At 42.9% G+C, this 18,335-nt stretch overlaps 1 protein-coding gene and 1 pseudogene across 1 annotated transcript; both read left to right on the top strand.

Moving 5' to 3' along the window:
* Positions 1-2,831: 2,831 nt before the first annotated feature.
* On the top strand, positions 2,832-6,257 carry LOC134732251 (leukocyte immunoglobulin-like receptor subfamily B member 5). Its single transcript, XM_063615462.1, has 3 exons — positions 2,832-3,228; positions 3,501-3,591; positions 5,921-6,257. The coding sequence occupies exons 1-3, from the start codon at positions 2,988-2,990 to the stop codon at positions 5,961-5,963; spliced, it is 375 nt and encodes a 124-aa protein (XP_063471532.1). The 5' UTR covers positions 2,832-2,987; the 3' UTR covers positions 5,964-6,257.
* Positions 6,258-7,910: 1,653 nt separating this feature from the next.
* LOC129459497 (leukocyte immunoglobulin-like receptor subfamily A member 4) lies at positions 7,911-14,177 on the top strand (annotated as a pseudogene).
* The last annotated feature ends 4,158 nt before the right edge of the window (positions 14,178-18,335 follow it).

The following is an 18,335-nucleotide window of genomic DNA, read 5'->3' as shown; positions in this document are numbered from 1 at the left end:
ACCCAAACCTGACAAGGAAACTACAAAATGGGAAAGTCATAGAAGATCTCTCACAGAAATATAAATCCCTGAACAAATATTAACAAGTAAGATTCATGTCTCTATAAAATAGACAAATATCATGACTACACTGGTTTTTTATTATCTTTTAATTTTGTTTATGAAAAGCAAGGATAGCTTAATTTTCAAAAACTCAATCAAGGTAATTCAATATTTTAACAAAATAAACAAAAAATTATCATCTCGATAGACAAAGCTTTTGTCTGAGCACCTTTTCATATACCTGCTGACCATTTGTATGTCTTCTTTTGAGAAATGCCTGTTCAGCTCCTTTACCCATGTTTCAAGTAGTTTTTGGTTTCTTGCTGTTGCGTTGCTTTAGTTGCTTACATATTTTTGAATATTAACCCTTTATCAGGTATACAGCTTGCAACTATTTTCTCCCATTTCTGAGTTGTCTCTTCATTCTGTTGTTTGCAGAAGCTGTTTAGTTAGAAGCCACACCCTTTGTCTATTTTGCTTTTGTTGCTTGTGTTTTCAGGGCCATATCCAAAAAGGCTTGCCCAGACCAACGTCTTGAAAGTTTTCTCCCACCCATTTTTGTATATGGGATAAGGGTTCAATTTCATTCTTCTTCATATGAATATCCCCAGGATGTGTCCTATGCCCAGCTGCACAGCTTGACCCTCAAACAGGAAATAATGAAGCCTCCTTCCTCCCAGGAAAGGGAACGCTCAGCTGAGCTGAGTGTGTATGCCACTCTGGCCATCCACTAGCCCAGGGAGGACCCAGACCCCCACACTCCATGGAGACTCAGTTCTCTCAGGACCATTTATTCAAAAGGACTGCCCTCTCTTGTTCTTGGAAACTTTGTTGAGGATCAATTCACCATAAATGTGTGTGTTTCATTCTTTGCTTTCATCTCTATTGCACTGATCACTGTACCTGCTTCTATGCCAGTTCCATGCTGTCTTCCTTGCTGTAGCTTTGTAGGATATTTGGGGATTCCATAGTGTGATACCCCCTCTTTCCCTTTGCTCAAGATTCTTTTGGCTATTAGGGGTCCTTTTGTAGTCCCATTCAAATTTTAGGATTGTTTTTCTATATCTCTGGAAGACGAGCTTGGAATTTTGATAGGAATTCCATTGAGTCTGCAGGTATGAACTTTTTTTTAAGTTCCAGGGCACATGTACAGGACCCACAGATTTGTTACATAGGTAGGCATATGCCATGGTGGTTTGCTGCACCTATCAACCTATTACCTGGGTATTAAGCCCCTCATGCATTAGCTCTTTTCCCTAATGCTCTCCCTCCCTTCATCCTCCGCCCTCCCCCCACAGGCCCCAGTGTGTGTTGTTCTCCTCCCTGTGTCCATGTGTTCTCATTGTAATATGAACATTTTAACAATGTTAATTCTTGCAGATCATGAACATAAGCTACCTTCCTATTTATATGGGTCTTGTTCAATTTCATTCATCAATGTTGTAAAGATTTTAGTGCAGAGATATTCAACCTCCTTGGTTAAATTAATTCTAAGTAATTTTGTAGCTATTGTAAGTGTAATTTTTCTTTTGATTTCTTTCAGGATAGTTTGTTTTTATTACATAGAGATGCTACCGATTTTTGCATGTTGATTTTGTATCCTGCAGCTCTACTAAATTCTTGGATCAGTTCTAAAAGTTGTTGGGTTGAGTCTTTAGGGATTTTTATACATAAAATCATGTCAGCAAACAGAGACAATATCACTTTTTATCTGATTTGGGTGCTTTTGTGTATTTTTATTACCTAATTGCTGTGTCTAGGACTTCTGTTACTATGCTGAATAGAAGGAGTGAGAGCATATACTTTTGAGTAAGGATTCTTCCGTCCTCCTCCTTCAGAAAGGACAGTTCTAATTGCACTCTGGCTGAACTCCTAGCACTTCTCACACACGTGTGTGCTCAGCCTTCAGTCAGCCTCATTGAAAAGGGTCCAACTGAGGAAGGCACCAGGTGTATTTGCTGCTGAGTCCTGGCCACAGACAGTGGATGACAGATGATTATTTAAATAAAGATTAGCTTTCCTTTCAGAGTTGAAGTGCTAACCCACCCACTGTCCCTAAGGCTTCAGGGCAGGACCATGGAAAGAGGAGGAGGAAGGTTCTGAGAACTAGACAAGGGGCACTGAGGAGGCAGAAATGAATCATGGGCTGTTTCCAGGGAGACGTGGAGGAGACTGTTAGAAAATAGTAACAAAAAAAGGGAAGCCCAAGCAGAGAATTGTTTGGTAGAAAGAACACCCACGACCCAGGGTCAGTGGAGGAGTTATGTTTTCTTCCCCTATTTCCCTGCATTTCTGCACTATGCACAGTGATATTGCTGTCACTTTCTCAGCCCTGCAGGTTTGTCAGAAGCCAGTGACCACCTGGAACTGGTGGTGACAGATAAGAGGACACTCAGGGGTCCCAGCCCCAGGCACTGCCTTCGGGAAGGAGTTCCGCTCTCAGGGGTGTCTCCCTTCTCACAGCCCAGCCGTGGGGGATGATGTGGGAAGTGTGAGCCCCATTTAACGTGGTGCTGTCTTCTTTCCTAGGATTCTACAGCAAACCCACCCTATCAGCTCAGCCCAGCCCTGTTCTGACCTCAGGAGGTAAGGTGACCCGATTATGTCCTCCACGGCTGGGATTTGACAGGTTCATTCTGACTGTGGAAGGTGAACACAAGCTATTCTGCCTCCTGGACCCCGAAAAACAGTCCAATGGACAGTTCCAAGCCCTGATCCTGGCGGACCCCATGACTTCTAGCCACAGGTGGAGGTTTACCAGTCTGGTTTAGCAGACTTTAGCACCTGAGACCAAGAGCTCCAGCAGCTCACTAGATTCTGACCATACCTGGAGGCGACCTGGTGAAAGAAGAGGCTTGGAAGGAACCAGCCCTCTGAGTCCTGGCTCCTTGCACACTCCAGGTGTGCCTAGGGAGCCCTCCCATTTGACTCCACAGGGTCCTGTCATGGCCCATGGAAAGAGCTTGACCTTCCTGTGTTGCTCTGATGTTGGTTACAAAACATTCTCTCTGTCCAAGAAAAAGATACATCAACTTCCCCAGAGTTCTGGCCAGAAGTTCTCCCAGGATGACTTCCCCTTGGGCCCTGTGACCATCTCCCATGGGGGCCAGTACAGATGCTCAGTGGACACAACCTCTCCTCCGAGTGGTCAGCCCCCAGTGACCCCCCTGGACATCCTGATTGCAGGTGAGAAGCCCAGCAGGTTCAGTCAGAGACCCAGGCTCTGTACAGGCCCTGCCAGGGGAGCCCAGGTGGTGATGGCTGGGATGAGGGGTGGGGGTCCCAAGGGAGGGAGAGGCAGAGAGAGACAGAGAGAGAGAGAGAGGATGGATTGGGCAGGGACAGGGGGACTCAGAGAAAACAGAGACAGAGAGACTGAGGGTCCCAGAGAGAGGCCTGGGGAGGTCTCAGCTCAGAACAAGGTGGGGTGGCCCCTCACCCATCCTTCTTCTCTCCAGGACAGATCCCTGAGACACCCTCCCTCTCGGTGCAACCAGGCCACATGGCGGCCTCAGGAGAGAACATGGCCGTGCTGTGTCAGATGCAAAGGTGGGTGGACAGACACTTTCCTTCCATCTGAGGAGGATGCAGCTGACAAGACCCCACCCTCGTATCTAATATCAAAGTACCCTACTCAGTGGTAGGGGTTGAATTCTCCATGAGTCCCGTGACCTCAGCCCATGCGGGGACTTACAGGTGCTATGCGATATTCTAAGCTTCTAACATCTATCTTTCACATCACCCATTCCCTGCACAGGATGTGGCACGCCAGAGACCCAGGAGATGTTTTCTGAATGAATCTAGTAATAAACAAATACCTGCATCCCTCAGGGCTGATAAAGAGTCTATAAACCTCAGATGGAGAGTCTAGAACGTTAGAACATAAACCAGGGAATGTGACAGATGCCTAAGGACCTTCACAGCAATTCTAGCAATTCTTCATAAAAGCAGCTGTCATTTACTGAGCATAGTTTATCAGGTTATTTCTAAGCATATAATGAAAATAATAATAATAATAATAATAGTAAAAAATAGCTTACATTATTGAGTGACTGCTAAGAACATGGTAGAATTTTACTTTGTACATCACGTGTATTAACTATGTAGTTCCCCACCAAAACCATATAAGGTAGTTACTGGCACTATGCTAAGTTTATATATGACACAATAGTAATGTGGGTAACTTTCCCTAAGTCACATAGTTAAAAGGGGCAGAGCCGTGATCAAATCTCAGGCTTCCTGGCTCCAGAGTCTTCCCTATTAGTTCAATTGCTTGCTTCCTACGAGAGGTAGAATATAATAATCTCTGATTGTCAACCCACCAAATATCCTTACAAAGAAGACACTTTTATTATTGCAATTTTATAGAAAAGCAAAGTGAGTCTCAGAGAAGCAAAGTGGCTTTCCCAAGGAGACAGAGATAGCAAGAGGCAGATGTAGGTTTTGAAAATACTGTGATGTAACTCCAAGCCTGTTGCTTTTTTTTTTTTTTTTTTTTGAGACAGAGTCTTGCTCTGTCACCCAGGCTGGAGTGCAGTGGTGTGATCTCAGCTCACTGCAAGCTCTGCCTCCCGGGTTCACGCCATTCTCCTTCCTCAGCCTCCCAAGCAGCTGGGACTACAGGCGCCTGCCACCACGACTGGCTAATTTTTTTTTTTTTTGTATTTTTGGTGGAGACGGGGTTTCGCCATATTAGCCAGGATGGTCTTGATCTCCTGACCTCGTGATCAGCCCTCCTCAACCTCCCAAAGTGTTGGGATTACAGGCGTGAGCCACTGTGTCAGGCCCCAAGCATGTTGCTTTTTAGTCAATGCCCTATAAACTGGTTTCCTGAACCTGGTCAGGAAAGAGATGACCTGAGGTGGATGAGGAAGAACCAACTCTAACTGCCACCCTGGGCCGTGCTAGTGGTTGTCCTGCTGGGTGAGCAGCCAATATCATAAGCTTCTGAATTCCATTCCTATTCAGAATCCATGGAGTGGATGTGTCTTTTTCCAATTTATTCTGATGCATTCGCTAAATATTTATTAGCCTCCTTCAGGGAATCTCTAGGAGTCTCTAAGAGGGGGCCCAGCTTTTACAAATGTATCAACTAACACACCAGAAAACAGAGGAAGCCATGTTACCTCCTGGACTCTGACCATGGTGCTGAAACTAGAGTTCATGGCAACGTCCCAGTCAGTGCTGTGGACAGCAACCGCAGGAACCATTCTCCTGGGGCTGGGGCCTGATAGAGGAAATAGGAAGAGTGTCTAGATACAGGGCCAGGACTGTTGGAGACCTTGAATAGGAGCCAAAATTGAACAGGATGTGGGGAAGCTCAAGAGGTAGATGACGTCTAGTTGGACCATGGAATGTTGCTATCTAAATAGGCAATTATTTTTGTACTCTACACCAGGGTAGGCAGACCAGAGGGAAGCATCCTGGAACTTCCTTGGTCATACAGAATGCTGAGTTTCCTCAGTTGCTTGTGAGTGTATATTATGAGTGCAATAAAGTTTGAGTGCGATTATCCCTTAGACTAAAATCTGTTTTTGCAAGAGTTCTTCAGAGAAATGGAACCAATCAGATGTTTATTTATGTATATACCTATCCTCTGTCTCTCTATTTCTCTAATAGATACTGTCTAATATCCATCTTTAACTGCTATTATTATAATTCTGGGTTTGATTTTTCTTTTTCTTTTTCTTTTCTTTTCTTTCTTTTTTATAATAATTAATTATAAAATAATACCCATAATTAACTGCTACTTAGGATATTTGAAATATCTCTGGTGGTTGCATGCTGTGCTTTGGTTGGCAATGGCTGTACGTCTCTGAAAACTTTCTGTGATGATTGCAAAACGGTACACTTTCATCTCCTTTCTTATGGGTTCCAGGGAGCCGGATGCACTAGATTTCACCAGTAATATATGTCTATAGACAATTTCTCGGATCAGTGTGAAGAAGGTAAATTATATCTTTCATTAGGAAAATGTAAATCTCCCTTTTACAAGATGTGACTAAGAGTTGTCAAGGCTTAGAGAGCAGGAATAATCAGGGACTGTATGGATGTTCATGTCTAATAAATGCAACTCTGATCCTTAACCATATTTAAAAGTGCTTTCATAGTTCCCAAACCTTTTCATCTGCTCCACATCCACTGGGTTCTGAAGCCAAAGCTTTCTGAAACCGTTCTTCCTCTCAGCCCTTAAGCAGTGAATGCTTGGTCTGTTCTGACAGCTGAGATCCCAGCCACAGGAGCTGTGAGGTGAGGAATTTCCTGTCACCATCCCAGAAAGTAAAATGTAGCCCCATTATTTCGTAATTGTGTTTCCATAAGAAAAACAAAGAATTTCATAAAAGAAACAAAGGCTAGTATTTACTTTTTCATAACTGATTGTAGTTACTGAAGGACATATGGGGCCCATAATCATGACGGGTCTAGGATTCACAGATATTTTCTTGTCTCCATTATTTACCATAATTGTGTCATTCTCCCTCCTGCTTAAATGATTTATTTGGTATAATTTAAATTTATTTGTATGTTTTCTCTATGACTTAATGGGCAACATACCTCTTTCTCTAACTTGTATTTGTTGATTGGTTGATTTCTGATACAAATTTGCTAAGTATATTCTAGTTATTGTTATAGAATATTTTCTTTCCAAGAAAATTTTTCGACAGGTTCATGTGCACATCCTATATGAAATTCATATTCTTTTCTTATTCTCTTATTTTTCTCCTCATCCTCTACAACACTTGGGCCAGACTGTTATCGATTATTGTGTATCCATCCAAGAAATGGCTTTGAGTTTTTTTTTTTTTTTTTTTTTTTTTTGAGACGGAGTCTCGCTCTGTCGCCCAGGCTGGAGTGCAGTGGCACGATCTCAGCTCACTGCAACCTCTGCCTCCTAGGTTCAAGAGATTCTCCTGACTCAGCCTCTCAAGTAGCTGGGATTACAGGCACCTGACATCACACCCAGCTAATTTTTGTATTTTTAGTAGAGACGAGGTTTCACCATGTTGGCCAGGCTGGTCTCGAACTCCTGCCCTCAGGTAATCCACCTGCCTGCGGCCCCCCAAAGTGCTGGGAGTCACCACTCCCAGCCCTGAATGATCTTTCCTCTTTAGTGTGTTCTCACAACCACCTCTCACTGAGCTTTCTTGTTCTTTTTTTTTTTTTTTTGGCAGAGTCTGGCTTTGTTGCCCAGGCTGGAGTACGGTGGTGCGATCTCGGCTCACTGCAACCTCCATCTCCCAGGTTCAAGCGATTCTCCCACCTCAGCCTCCCAAGTAGCTGTGATTACAGGTGCCCGCCACCACACCCAGCTAATTTTTGCGTTTTTAGTAGAGACAGGGTTTCACCATGTTGGTCAGGCTGGTCTCAAACTCCTGACCTTGTGATTTGCCTGCCTCAGCCTCCCAAAGTGCTGGGATTACAGGCGTGAGCCACCACTCCCAGCCCTGGACTATCTTTCCTCTTTAGTGTGTTCTCACAACCACCACTCACTCAGTTTTCTTTTTTTTTTTTTTGAGACAGAGTCTGGCTTTGTTGCCCAGGCTGGAGTGCAGTGGCGTGATCTCGGCTCACTGCAAGCTCCACCTCCCGAGTTCAAGCGATTCTCCCACCTCAGCCTCCCTAGTAGCTGGGATTACGGGTGCATGCCAGCACACCCAGCTAGTTTTTGTACTTTTAGTAGAGACAGGGGTTTCACCATGTTGGTCAGGCTGGTCTTGAACTCCTGACCTTGTGATCCTCCTGCCTCGGCCTCCCAAAGTGCTGGGATTACAGGTGTGAGCCACTGCGCTCAGCCAGCTTTCTCGTTCTTATCCCTTAGTTCTCTGCCAGGGAATAAGATAGAAGCCATTCCCTCAACCACGTTCTAGTCATGGTCCCTATTCTCATGTTTCCACTTCTCTTTCTTTGGTAATAAATTAATTAATTAAGAAACAAGTTGCCGAATATTCATCTTCTGCTAATCTGCATCCCCTTATTTTTCCAGAGCCTCCCCTAATGAAACTGACTTTATTTACCGAACGCAGGAAGTGGGTCTCTCCAGATCAGGATGACTTTCTGCTGGGGAAATATTTGTCTTTGCATCGGTGGGGAAAAAGAAAGTCGATGTCCTGAGTGGAGGCTCTGAGAAAATAAGGGCGGTGTTTTCAGTTTAGACCCACGCTAAGTCGGGAGCTGACCTGGATGTGATGTTGGGTCTACCCTCCAAGGGCAGGTTGTCAGACAAAGGAACCCTGGCAATCAGGGGACACCTCAGGTCTGGGCTGAGATGTGTGCAGAGGGCCTGGGTCCCCCTGAGCCCCCGCACTGGGGGGAATCAGAGACAGGCCCAGCCACGGGCCGTCCACTTCCTGTGAGTTCACAGCTGTGGGGACCCAGGCAGGCAGCAGCAAGCTCTGACTTAACCACATCCGTGCATCTGTCTGTCATGGAGGGCCATGTGGTCACCTGTCCCACAGCTGGAGCACGCAGAGCAGGCATCATAGTGTCCATCCTCACTGTTCTTCTGTGCCTCAGTCAGTGGTGGAGAGACGAGGGCCAGGAGGGGCACTGGGCTGGGGTGGAGGGGGTCCCACAGCAGCCTTGTTCACCAGAGAGCCTCAGGGCTCCAGTGGCTACTGGTGCTCCAGCAGGAGGGGAAGCAGCCACACCTCTGTATTCCAAATCCCCCACAGGAAACTCTTCTCCATGGCTGAGTCTGGGCCAGAAAGCCCGAGCACCTGCAGGTGAGTCTCTGCTAAGCTCCCACGCCCTACTTCACACTCAGCACCTGGACTCTCATCTCAGGGGCTTCTCAGCTGAGGGTGAGAAAATCAAGAGGGTCCGTGACCTGAGCTGGGAATGAGGGGCGGGGGAGGTCTGTGGACCCCAGCTGTGGTTTCTTCCAGGGACCCTCCCCAAACCCAGCCTCTGGGCTGAGCCAGGCTCTGTGATTACCTGGGGGAGCCCCATGACCCTCTGGTGCCAGGGGACCCTGGATACCCAGGGTTACCATCTCACCAAGGAAGGAAGCCCCATGACCTGGTACCAACAGAGCCCAGCAACAAGACCGACTTCTTCATCCCATCCATGAGAGAGCACCACGCAGGGAGATACCGCTGTCACTATCGCAGCCCTGCAGGCTGGTCAGAGCGCAGTGACCCCTTGGAGCTGGTGGTGACAGGTAAGAGGACACCCAGGGGTCCCAGCCCCAGGCTCTGCCCGCAGGAAGGGGGTCGGCTCTCAAGGGCATCTCTGTTCTAATAACTCAGCCCTGGGGGATGATGTGGGAGGCATGAGCCCCATTTAAGACAGTGTCTCCTTCTCTCCTAGGAGCCTACAGAACACCCACTCTCTCAGCCCTGCCAAGCCCTGTGGTGGCCTCAGGAGAGAACGGGACCATCCAGTGTAGCTCAAGGGTGGGGTTTCACAGGTTCCTTTTGATTGAGGAAGGAGAAAACAAGCTCTCCTGGACGCCGGACTCACAGGAACCCTCCAAGGGGCTGTCCCTGGTCCTGTTCCCTGTGGGCCCCGTGACCGCCAGTCACCGGTGGATGTTCAGATGTTATGGGTATTACACGGACATCCCCCGGCTTGGTCGGAACCCAGTGATACCATGGAGATCCTGGTCTTAGGTACGGACGTCTTCCTCCTTGCCCTATTTATTTTTGAGAACTTACTCTCAGGAAGCCCCATGTAGGAGGGTGGAACAAGGGAAGTTAGGGACTCCTGAGCCCAGAGACACTGAGTGTGAGACACAGTGAGACCTGCAGGGCCAGGACGGGAGAAGGAAGGGGTGCGGGAGGAACCAGCCCCTCCAAGTCCCGACTCTTCTTTCCCTCCAGGCGTGTCTAGGAAGCCCTCCCTCCTGACCCTGCAGGGCCCTGTCGTGACCCCTGGAGGGAACCTGACCCTGCAGTGTGGCTCTGATGTCGGCTACGACAGATTCGCTCTGTACAAGGAGGGGGGACATGACCTCTTCCAGCGCCCTGGCCGGCAGCCCCAGGCTGGGCTCTCCCAGGCCAACTTCACCCTGGGCCCTGTGAGGGGCTCCCACGGCAGCCAGTACAGATGCTCCGGTGCACACAACCTCTCCTCCGAGTGGTCGGCCCCCAGTGACCCCCTGGACATCCAGATCGCAGGTGAGGAGCCCAGCGGGTTCAGTCAGGGATCCAGGCTCTGCACAGGCCCTGCCGGGGGAGCCCAGGTGGTGATGGCCGGGATGAGGGGTGGGGTCCCAAGGGAGGGAGAGACAGACAGAGACAGGGGATGGGCGGGGAGGGGAGACTCAGAGAAAACAGAGACAGAGAGACTGAGGGTCCCAGAGAGAGGCCTGGGGGGGTCTCAGCTCAGAACAAGGAGGGGCAGCCCCTCACCCATCCTTCTTCTCTCCAGGACAGATCCGTGCCAGACCCTTCCTCTTGGTGCAGCCGGGCCCCACAGTGGCCTCAGGAGAGAATGTGACCCTGCTGTGTCAGTCATGGAGCCCGATGGACACTTTCCTTCTGACCAAGGATGAGGCAGCCCATCACCCGCTGCGTCTGAGATCACAGCACCAAGCTCAGCAGCACCAGGCTGAATTCCCCACGAGTCCTGTGACCTCAGCCCACGCGGGGACCTACAGGTGCTTCAGCTCACGCACATTCTTCCCCTACTTGCTGTCTCACCGCAGTGACCCCCTGGAGCTCGTGGTCTCAGGTGAGGCCCCTGACCCTGTCTTCTCAGAGCTCAAAGGCTCAGCTCAGGCCGTGCCTCCAGGAGAGCTCAGGACGCTAAGGAAAGAGGGGAGTAAAGGGGGAGGGTCCGCAGGGGAGGGCCCAGCCCATGGGAGGGTGGAAATAGTCAGGGACCTCCTGATCCTGGGCTCCCACCCCAGAGACCTCAGATGGGGCTAAAGGCCAGGGAGGTCTGAAAGGAGATATGGAGGCGCCTGGGGGGAATCATGCTTAGACTGAGGGTAGAAGATGGAGGCCCCACCCACTCCCCACCTGGGCTCCCCTGGCAGCCTCGTAATACTCAGTGCATACCTGAGACGAGGGGGAGATCGTGCACCTGCTCACTGCAGCAATGCAGGCAAATATTCAGCAGCAAACCTCACGTGCAATGCCTTTCTGTCCTTTGTTTTTTATGTCCACCTATCTAGTTTCTCTTTCTGTTTCTGAAGATTTCAAAGCAATGCTGGCATTTATAATTTACACATTTAATTTGTTAGGTAGCGTTATGATGTAAAATAACTGTGCTCTGATTTTCTTTGGGATTAAATTAAATATATGCATTCATGATGGAGAATAACTTCTCATTAATAATGTCTTTTTATCCAATACATTTAAAATTAAACTTTATACACATATCAGCAGACGCTTGAAGTTGTATTCATAAAAATTGTGGACACTGTGAATTTTAAGCATTGTTTTACTACTTGAATAATTTGAAAGTCTTTGATTCCTTTCTATCTTCTAAAATTAGTTAAGTATAGATGAGAAGGCTATTGGTTTGAGTATGCAGATTTTACTTCCTAATGACTTACCACAGACACACTCCCTTTCAATCCTTTCCCAAATGCTCTCTTCTGATTTATTGATAATAATCACATTAACCGCAAGAAAATGGAGGACAAACTTGTTTCTAAATTTTATAATACTCTTCTCACTTCAAATATATATGTATGTGTTTATATATACCCACACACTATTATATATCTTGTAACGTATATTATGTATTATATATTTATATATACCCACACACTACTATCTTATTATATATTATGTATTATATATTTATATATACACAATTATATATCTTATTGTATATTGTGTATTATATATTTATGTATTTACACCCACACACTATTATATATCTTATAATATATATTATGTATTATATATTTATATATACACATTATTATATATCTTATATATCATGTATTATATATTTGTATATACACACAATTATATATCTTATTATATATTATGTATTACATATTTATATATATACCCACACACTATTATATATCTTATAATATATATTATGTATTATATATTTATATATACACACTATTATATATCTTATTATATATTATGTATTATATATGTATATATACACACACTATTATACATCTTATATATAATGTGTTATGTATTTATATGTACACACTATTATATATTTTATATATGTTATATATTTATATATGCACACACTATTATATATCTCATAATTTATATTATGTATTATATATTTATATATACACACTATTACATATCATATATAATGTGTTATATATTTGTATATACACACACAATTATATATCTTATAATATATATAATGTGTTATATATTATATCTACACACTATTATATATCTTAAATGTATTATGTGTTATATATTTATATATACACAATGATATATCTTATATATTATGTATTATATATTTATATATACACATTGTATTATATATCTTATATATTATGTATTATATATTTATATATACACAATTATATATCTTATTACATATTTATGTGTATACACACAGTAATATATATTTTACATATTATATATTTATATATACACAATTATATATCTTATTGTATATTGTGTATTATATATTTATGTATTTACACCCACACACTATTATATATCTTATAATATATATTATGTATTATATATTTATATATACACACTATTATATATCTTATATATCATGTATTATATATTTATATACACACTATTATATATCTTATATATCATGTATTATATATTTATGTATACACACTATTATATATCTTATATATCATGTATTTATATTTATATATACACACAATTATATATCTTATTATATATTATGTATTACATATTTTTATATATACCCACACACTATTATATATCTTATAATATATATTATGTATTATATATTTATATATACACACTATTATATATCTTATTATATATTACGTATTATATATGTATATATACACACACTATTATACATCTTATATATAATGTGTTATGTATTTATATATACACACTATTATATCTTATATATGTTATATATTTATATATACACACACTATTATATATCTTATATATAATGTTATATATTTATATCTACACACTATTATATATCTTAAATATATTATGTGTTATATATTTATATATACACAATGATATATCTTATATATTATGTATTAGATATTTATATATGCACACTGTATTTTATATCTTATATATTATGTATTATATATTTATATATACACAATTATATATCTTATTACATATTTATATGTATACACACAGTAATATATAATATATTTTATGTATTATATATTTATATATACACATGCTATCATATATCTTATAATACATATTATGCATTATATATTTACATATACACACTGTTATATCTCAATTATGTATACACACATATTTACACCTATGCATATATGTACATACGTATGCGAATGTACCTCTGCCACAGCAGGGAAAGGGTCTATCACATAGCTACAGAACAGTTATGACAAGTGTAGACAAAGGAATGCAGCAACTGAGGGACATGTTGGCTTAAGTCTCTTCAACTCCTCACACACCTCCCCCCTTTTTTGGTTGATTCTCAGGAGCAGCTGAGACCCTCAGCCCATCACAAAACAATTCAGACCCCAAGACTGGTGCATAAGGAGATGCTGTCAGTGATGGGGCTGGCACAGAGGATCAGGTCCTGTGAAGAGGAGGTGGGTGCCCTGGGTGGACATCCAGGGGTCCTGGGTGAAGTTGATCTGCCCTGACCTCTGTGGCCTCTTTGCCCACCCTCCCCAGCCTCACACCCCCAGGATTACACAGTGGAGAATCTCATCCACATGGGCGTGGCTGGCTTGGTCGTGGTGGTCCTCGGGATTCTGCTGTTTTAGGATTGGCACAGCCAGAGAAGCCCCCAAGATGCAGCCAGGAGGTAAACACAAGAGAGAACAATGCACCCTTCAGAGTGCTAGAGCTTTGGCAATGAATCTGATAGTCCCAAGAGGTTCTGGAAGAAAGTCTGGACCATCATTCAGGAAACTGTCTACTGAGAAAGTCGAGAAGGGGAGGCTTGGGTCAGGTGCAGGAAGATGTCTGGGTGCCTGTAGAGAACGCTTCCTCTATTAAACCTCCATTAAACGGCAGTGCTTTCCATCCTGCTGTTGTGGACCCTCCGTGCCTGCCCCTCCCTTCCTTTTGCTCTCTGTGACGTGAAGGCACATCCCCCATGGTGGGTTTGCATCCACACCCCTGAGATCGCGTGCTCTGGTCCCCTGTCATGTAATATATTTTTCTTTGTTTCCAACTACCACATTCCCTGAAGTGAACTATTGATTCTACATCTCTTCAGTTCTGAGCATAGATCTGAATTAAATAACTGGAACAGGTGGGCAAATTTGTATTTGAGACTTTGAAACATGAGTCTGAGGCCAGGCACAGTGGCTCACACCTGTAATCCCAGCACTTTGGGAGGCTGAGGCAGGCGGATCACTTGAGGTCAGGGGTTCAAGACCAACCTGGCCAACATGGTGAAACCCTGTCTCTACTAAAAAATACAAAAATTAGCTGGGTGTGGCAGTGAGCACCTGTAATCCCAGCTACTTGGGAAGCTGAGGCAGGAGAATAGCTCGAACCTGGGAGGCGGAGGTTGCAGTGAGCCGAGATCACATCACTGCACTCCAGCCTGGGTAACAGAGCAAGACTCCATCTCCAAAAAAAAAAAAAAAGGAAATATAAGTCTGAAATGATGCCCTAGCACTGTCTCTGGACCCTGAATTCCCTTCAGTCTTCATCAGATGATACCTGTGTACTTTGTCCAGAAATATCATCTCTCAGAATTAGCACACTAATGCTTGAAGGCTTAGCCTCATGGTATGCTGCTAAACCGGATCTCTGAAAAAATTATTTTCTTAAGAAAACTCTGAACATATAAAGCCCCTGATTTATAGTATTTGCTGATTAGTGTGGTATAAATACGTCCTTTATGGCCAACTTCGAGGTGCCCTTATGACGCCACTGAATGCACAGTTGGGAAGTAGTCAAAAGAATTGTCGTTCACACACGAGTATGAACCAGTTGTAAAGTTTATTTAAAGGTTATAATAATTTCTGCTTCGTTCTTATGGTGCAGTTTCAATAAAATTGTAATGTCAAAATCATAGCACAATGGAGGGAAAAGAAAAAAATAGGCCAGGTGTGGTGGTTCATGGCTTTAATCCCAACACTTTGGGAGGCTGAGGTGGGAGGATCACCTGGGGTCAGGAGTTCGAGACCAGCCTGGCCAAGACGGTGAAACCCCATCTCTACTAAAAATACAAAAATTAGCTGGACGTGGTGGTGCCTGCCTGTAATCCCAGCTACTCGGGAGGCCGAGGCATGAGAATCGCTTGAACCCAGGAGGTGGAGGTTGCAGTGAGCTGAGATCACTCCAGCCTGGGTGATAGAGCAAGACTCAGTCTCAAAAAAAGAAAAAAGTAGCAAAATTGTTTTTTGGAAAGAATATTGAACATGTAGAATTTAATAGATTAATAGTAAGAGTACAAATTGCTTTAATCAATTAAAGAAGTATATTGGAATTATTTGGTTAAAAAGAGGAGGCACACAGCCGTGACCCTTAATTGTGTACTTAATTATGTGCCCTAGAGATAAATGTCTACTTATGTATCATGATACACTCACAACTGTTATAGGAATACTGTTCCTATTAACCAAAGCTATAAAATACCAAAGTCCACCTCTGAAAATAATAAACATAGGGTGGTAAATAGACTGAGTGGAATATTACAATGTAGTAAAATGCATAAATGAAAATAACAAACAACACCATACTTCAATTTTCAAGCATAAAGTCAAGTAAATGAAATATTATTTTGAAAATGTGTGCATGGTTATTTCATTACATAAAGGTCAAAAGGAGGGTACATTTATTATTTAGGAAAACACCCTAAGATATCTTTGTAAAATCTGTAAAATCAATAGTACTGTTTCCCCTCTTTCATTCCTGATCTTGAAAATGCTTGTCTCTTTTTCTACCATGGCTTTCTACCTTTCTTGATATATTACAATTTTGTAACCTGCTTATTTCATCATATGTCATAAGTTCACATGTATATCCCATGAATTATTGAGGGTCTCATTCATTTCAAGTGGTATTTAGGTTTTTAACAATATCTTTTGGTGGCCAAGTACAGTGGCTCACGCCTGTAATCCCAGCACTTTGGGAAGCCAAGGCGGGTGGATCACGAGGTCAAGAGACGGAGATCATCCTGGCGAACATGGTGAAACCCCGTCTCTACTAAAAATCCAAAAAAAAAAATTAGCTGGGCGTGGTAGGGAGTGCCTGTAGTCCCAGCTACTCAGGAGGCTGAGGCAGGAGAATGGTGTGAACCCAAGAAACGGAGGTTGCAGTGAGCCAAGATCGTGCCACTGCACTCCAGCCTGGCAACAGAGTGAGACTCTGTCTCAAAAAAAAAAAAGAAAGAAAAAAAAAATCTTTTGGCATTAACTATTAAGAAATTGCACTATAAAAAGAGAATATAATGCATAAGATGGCAATTTGAAAAGATTCAGATATAATTTTTTCTTATCTAGTAAATACTTAGTAATTTGTCTAATGCGTGCCTTAAATACATGCCACTTTATGCAGAGGTTGCAGTGAGCTGAGATCGTGCCATTGCACTCTAGCCTGGGCGTCAGAGCAAGACTCCATCTCAAAAAAAAAAAAAAATCCCAGAGAAGGAGAACCAGAGCTTCCAGCCTCGCCCAGAGTCTTGGCTCACTCCCTGTGTGTGAGGACCCTAGGGAGCCTCTTCTGTTCCACACAGAGGTGGAAACTTCCTCCTTAATAACGCCTTGATGGTCCCAGGCACTAGTAACCACTGAGCTTTGCTCTCTCTTTTTTCTTATGGTTCCCTGTCTACTTCCAGGGCTATCACTTTACTTTTTGTGCATTAGACCACGAACAATGTTTTAGAAATGTTCTATCAAATTTCTCAGTGCTGGGAACAACTGAGGTTTTTGATTGGGTGCCTCAAATGTCTGCCCTTACTGTGGAGTCCAACAACAGGATTCTAGCAAGTCCCAACCCCTTCATGCCTTAACCTGGTCTGGAAATAAATTATGTTTGAGCTCATCCCATACCCCAGCCACATCAAGCCCCACAACCACTCTGAGAAGTGAGATTTATAGCAAAATGCTCCAAACAAGGTAACTAAGGCTCAGACAAGGGATGTTAATGTGTCCATTTACATAAACAAAAAATGGTAGATGATCAGCTTTCCCTTTGAAATCAGAGTACTAATCCGACTCACTGTTCCCTGAATTTTAGAGGCAAGCCCTCAGGAGGAGATAAGAATCCTACCCCAGGAAAATTACCAATATCAGAAAGGAAACATTGACATCAGTACAGATCCTACAGAATTCAAAAGATTCTAAGTGGACATTATGAAGACAGTATTCAGCCTAGATGAAGTGGTCACATATCACAAGAAAACAAATTGTCTAAAACAATCTCTGAAATACCTAGACATTTCCCAAATCATTGAGTTATTAAATAAAATACATTTTAAAATTAAACTCTTTTCAGGAAATAAACTTCAATGTCCCCTAGTACACTCTCCAAAACATGTAGATAAGAATAAATACTGTTCTGAAAGACATTTCCCTGGAATTACAACCATTCAATATATTTTAAAAGGCAATCGTAAAAATATAAAAAGGATATATCAGGAGAATAAAGTAGATGGCCTAAATTCCCCACATTAAAGGCATAGAGTGGCAACATGTATAAAAAGCCAAGAGCCAACTGCCTGCTGTCTTCAAGAGACCCATCTCACATGTAATGACACCCACAGGCTCAAAGTAAAAGGATGGAGAAACATTTACTAGGCAACCAGCAAACAAAAAAAGAGAAGGCATACCTATTCTTATATCACATGAAACACACTTTAAATCAACAGCAATCAGGAAGGACAAAGAAGGGCATTACAAAATGATAAAGGGTTCAATTTGACAGAAGACTTAACTATTCTAAATATATATGCACCCAACTTTGGAGCACCCAGATTGATAAAACAAGTTATTCTTCACCTATGAAAAGAGTTAGACAGCCACACAATAATAGTAAGGGACTTCAGTATCCCACTAACAACGTCAGATGAATCACTAAAACAGAAAACTAACAAAGAAATTCTGGTCTTAAAGACAACGCTTGACCAATTGGACCTAATAGACATCTAATCTACAGAGCACTCCACCCAACAACTGCAGAATATAGATTCTTCTTATCTGCACACACAAAAAACATATCATATTC

This window comes from Symphalangus syndactylus, chromosome 13 (assembly GCF_028878055.3).
Source record: "Symphalangus syndactylus isolate Jambi chromosome 13, NHGRI_mSymSyn1-v2.1_pri, whole genome shotgun sequence".
Classification (NCBI taxonomy): Eukaryota; Metazoa; Chordata; class Mammalia; order Primates; family Hylobatidae; genus Symphalangus; species Symphalangus syndactylus.
The sequence above is the reverse complement of the archived record's forward strand: the minus strand, read 5'-3'. Positions and strand labels throughout refer to the sequence as shown.